The sequence below is a fragment of the Globicephala melas genome, chromosome 8 (genome assembly GCF_963455315.2).
Source record: "Globicephala melas chromosome 8, mGloMel1.2, whole genome shotgun sequence".
NCBI classification, from domain to species: Eukaryota; Metazoa; Chordata; class Mammalia; order Artiodactyla; family Delphinidae; genus Globicephala; species Globicephala melas.
In genome coordinates this window covers 92,916,414-92,919,618 of record NC_083321.1, presented here as the reverse complement: position 1 = coordinate 92,919,618, position 3,205 = coordinate 92,916,414, and the positions used below count along the sequence as shown (strand labels likewise).

The window sequence follows — 3,205 nt, the reverse complement described above, 5'->3', positions numbered from 1 at the left end:
CTGGAAAGAAAGACAGACATACCTCAGGTTCATCAGGAAAGACGGAGGGAAGGAGGGGAGAGAGCGCTGTTAAGGTTCAACAGGTCTAAGGGATGTTTACTGAGTCAGAAAAGCTCACTGGGGGACTGGAAGGGCTGCTTCACTGGCTTTTACCGCCAGAAGAGTCTTCAGAGCAGGTGAACCTGATCTTGTTTTACAGGGAACATTAACAATCAGCTAATGACAGTGAGAAGCTGCTTCCTGCTGACTGTCTACAGACTTGCTCCTTCTTGCCATCTATTTAGCCTGAGATGAGCTTCCATCCCATTGCCCTCAAATCTTATTCAGGATTTTCCCTTACCAAGAATTTAGATATAAATTCAGTTTCTACCTCTTAGAAAAACAAAATGAACAAAACAAAATAGTAAAAAAAAAAAAAAAATCATCCCTGGTGCTAAGAGATTTAACTCTGTCTGGTACCATCATAAAAGACAGGAATAACTTGTCAGTTTGTGAAGCTAATCTCTAATAGGTCAGCCTTCCAACTATTTTATTAATGGAGTTACTAATCTCATATTCAGGTTCCCTATTCCATTCCTCTCATCTAAGCAAAGTCTCTTGGAAATGGTACGTCTGAAACAATGGTTAGATATGTATATCTTATTGTCAATTTTCCAAGGCAGTGACTATCGGTGTTCTAGTATGAACTGTTTACCCAGTCCAGTCCCCTACAGGGAATGGGGTAGAAGGAAGCTGGGAGAGCCTAGCTGCCAGTATTCTGAATTCTGCTGACATTTAAGCCACGGTTTACTGAAACCTTATGTTTAGATATTAACGATGAGCGTCAACACTGTACAATGTTCAAGAAAATTAAACGATCTCAGCTGTCAAAAAGAAAGAGTGGAAAAAAGAGGAAGGCATGCAGCACCCACCTCCTTGTGCAGCACATGGGTGCATGCCATTGGGTGCAGCTCACTGGGCTGGACAAGTTTCTGGCACATTAGACACAGTTTACAGGTGGCTGGAGCCTGTACAGCAGAGGAGGGACAGTCAAAAGAGTAAGGAACCTCTGGGCCTCCTTGCCTTATATGCCCATGATTCCATCTACTCTTTCCATGTAGCAAAAAGATTTTACACCAAAAGAAAGAAAAGTTCCAATACAGAGTACCTGCATTTTCCCAGCTGGGGCTGTCAACAACCCAGCTGAGGAGATGACGGCTTCTTCCTGCGCTCCACCTATAAACCCACTCCCTCCTCACCCCCAGCTTCTCCACATCCCAGTTTTCAAAGAATAGAGTCTTACATGTGAAGACCTCCCAGGATATGAAACTTGGGCAGAAGGCAAGAACATTGGGGTACTGATTTGGGCCAATGGAGCAGGGAACAGGGCCCGGATCCGACCAAGGGGCTGTGGGCAGAAACGTTGTCACAGTGAGGGAGGAACATCTGAGAAACAGGGCATTTAACAAAGAGAAGTCATTCATTTCCCAGCGCAGCAAAGGAAGAAAGCAGGCCAGATACCCCCGGCCGCAATGCTTCTTCCCACCCCAAATATTTCTGAAATCTACCTCTTCCCCAACATCTCCGCAGGTCTGAGCTCTCCGCCAAGTAGCTTTTCTTACCTGAGCACTTGCTGCCACCCGCTCGTGCTCTGCCAGTCGCGCAGCTACCAGCTGGATCAGCTCCTCCATGGTCAGACCTGCCATGGTGGTACGTGCTGTCTTGATCTGCTGAAGAATGTTGGTCATCTGGGCCCTAAGAAAGAAAAATGTTGAGGGGGAGAGATTCTATACTACACTCATGAGGAATATCTATGAAACCTCTCCTATTTTAACCCATAAACATTTCTCTGAAAAACACTTTTAAAATTAATCCTTAAAGATACTTACTTATTGCATTGTGGAAACCGAGTAAGCAGCTTCTCCAGAATCTTCTCCAGTTTGTCTACTGGTTGGGGCCGGGTAGTTTCAGTAGAAGCCTTAACACCACCCAAGCCTGGGGGAGGTGGGATGGAGGCGGCAGGGGGCACGTGTGGACCATGGGGGCCGACAAGGGAACCCAAGCCAGGGCTATTTCTCCCATGGGAGCCAGGAAGGGGTGGGGAAGGCTGGTTGGGCTGGGAAAGGGCAGGGTTCAGGATCGGGAAAGACAAGGAACGGGGATCTGCACTGGGCATAACCATGGGCATTGTGACCTGCCCAATGGAGAAAGGCATCCGAGGAGCCAGAGAGGGACTGGGTTGAAACACCTGAAGCATGAAGTCTGTCTGCAGAGGGGACGAGGTGGAAGACAAGTGGGAGAGAAAGAAAATGAAAGTTTAGGAAACTGGAGCAGAGATCAGTGAGCAACTGTTTCTTGTACCAAATAAGGATGGTCCCGATATCTTCATAAAAAGAACAAGTGAAAGACTCTAGGCTCTGCCACCAACACACAAAGGTAGACTCCCCAAAGCCAGTGCTCTTACCTCTGATGGGGGTGGAGGCAAAGTGGGAGTCGGGATCTGAGGAAGGCTGCTCAGCTTGGCTCCATTCCTCACTAGCTGGATATGACTATTAAATTGGTCCTAGAAAAGAGAGAAAAGCAAGAATTATCCTTTACTGCTGAGCAGAATGAGCCTGCCTAAAAAGAGAGCACCATCCTATATCAGGAAAGCAAGAGGAGTGGTAGAACAGGCCCTAAGGGCAATGCAAAAGGTCCTGCCCTATCACCAGAAGTGTTTAAGCACAGATTAACTCTGACTCAATGATCGCGCATCACCACACTTACCCGAACATTCTTTTTCATTATCCGAACTCCATTCAGTCTTGTCTCCCACTCCTGTTTGGAACGAACTGTCTCTAGTGTTGGGGGAGTTGACCTTTCAAGAAACCAACAGTAATTTACAGAATTAAAGAAAACCCAATTCCTAACTCTCTGAGATAGCAGAACAGTAGCTGGCTAATGGGCCTGGAGAGAAGAGGTCGGAGCATGTGCAGGAGAAGGTCAAGGTTCTAAGCCGTTTGCCTCACTTTAACTCCAGCATCTTGCAAAACAAGTATTGGAGAAAGCGGACCAACCACAGAGAGAGGGCTCTTGTCTGGCTGAAAATGCCACGGGGGTCCTCAAAATTTCACGGCAGAAAGAGGAGAAATGACTGTATAAGAAACAAATCTCCAAAGACATTTGTTATGCTTGACAGCATAAGAGATACTGTTTATCCAATTGGAAATAATACAATAAAAAGTAC

At 46.4% G+C, this 3,205-nt stretch overlaps 1 protein-coding gene across 3 annotated transcripts in view; it reads right to left on the bottom strand.

Annotated features, from left to right (window-relative positions):
- Positions 1–3,205, bottom strand: part of RNF214 (ring finger protein 214) — a 58,111-nt gene that overhangs the window by 8,087 nt on the left and 46,819 nt on the right. For 2 of the 3 annotated variants that reach the window (XM_030837653.2, XM_030837693.2), the window contains exons 9-14: positions 2,746–2,836; positions 2,444–2,542; positions 1,869–2,245; positions 1,602–1,734; positions 1,283–1,387; positions 912–1,007 (exon numbers count right to left, since the gene is read on the bottom strand). In XM_030837653.2, the coding sequence (XP_030693513.1) occupies positions 912–1,007; positions 1,283–1,387; positions 1,602–1,734; positions 1,869–2,245; positions 2,444–2,542; positions 2,746–2,836 (901 nt within the window). The remainder of the gene's footprint in view (positions 1–911; positions 1,008–1,282; positions 1,388–1,601; positions 1,735–1,868; positions 2,246–2,443; positions 2,543–2,745; positions 2,837–3,205) is intronic. The other variant, XM_060304098.1, reaches the window with a different exon arrangement.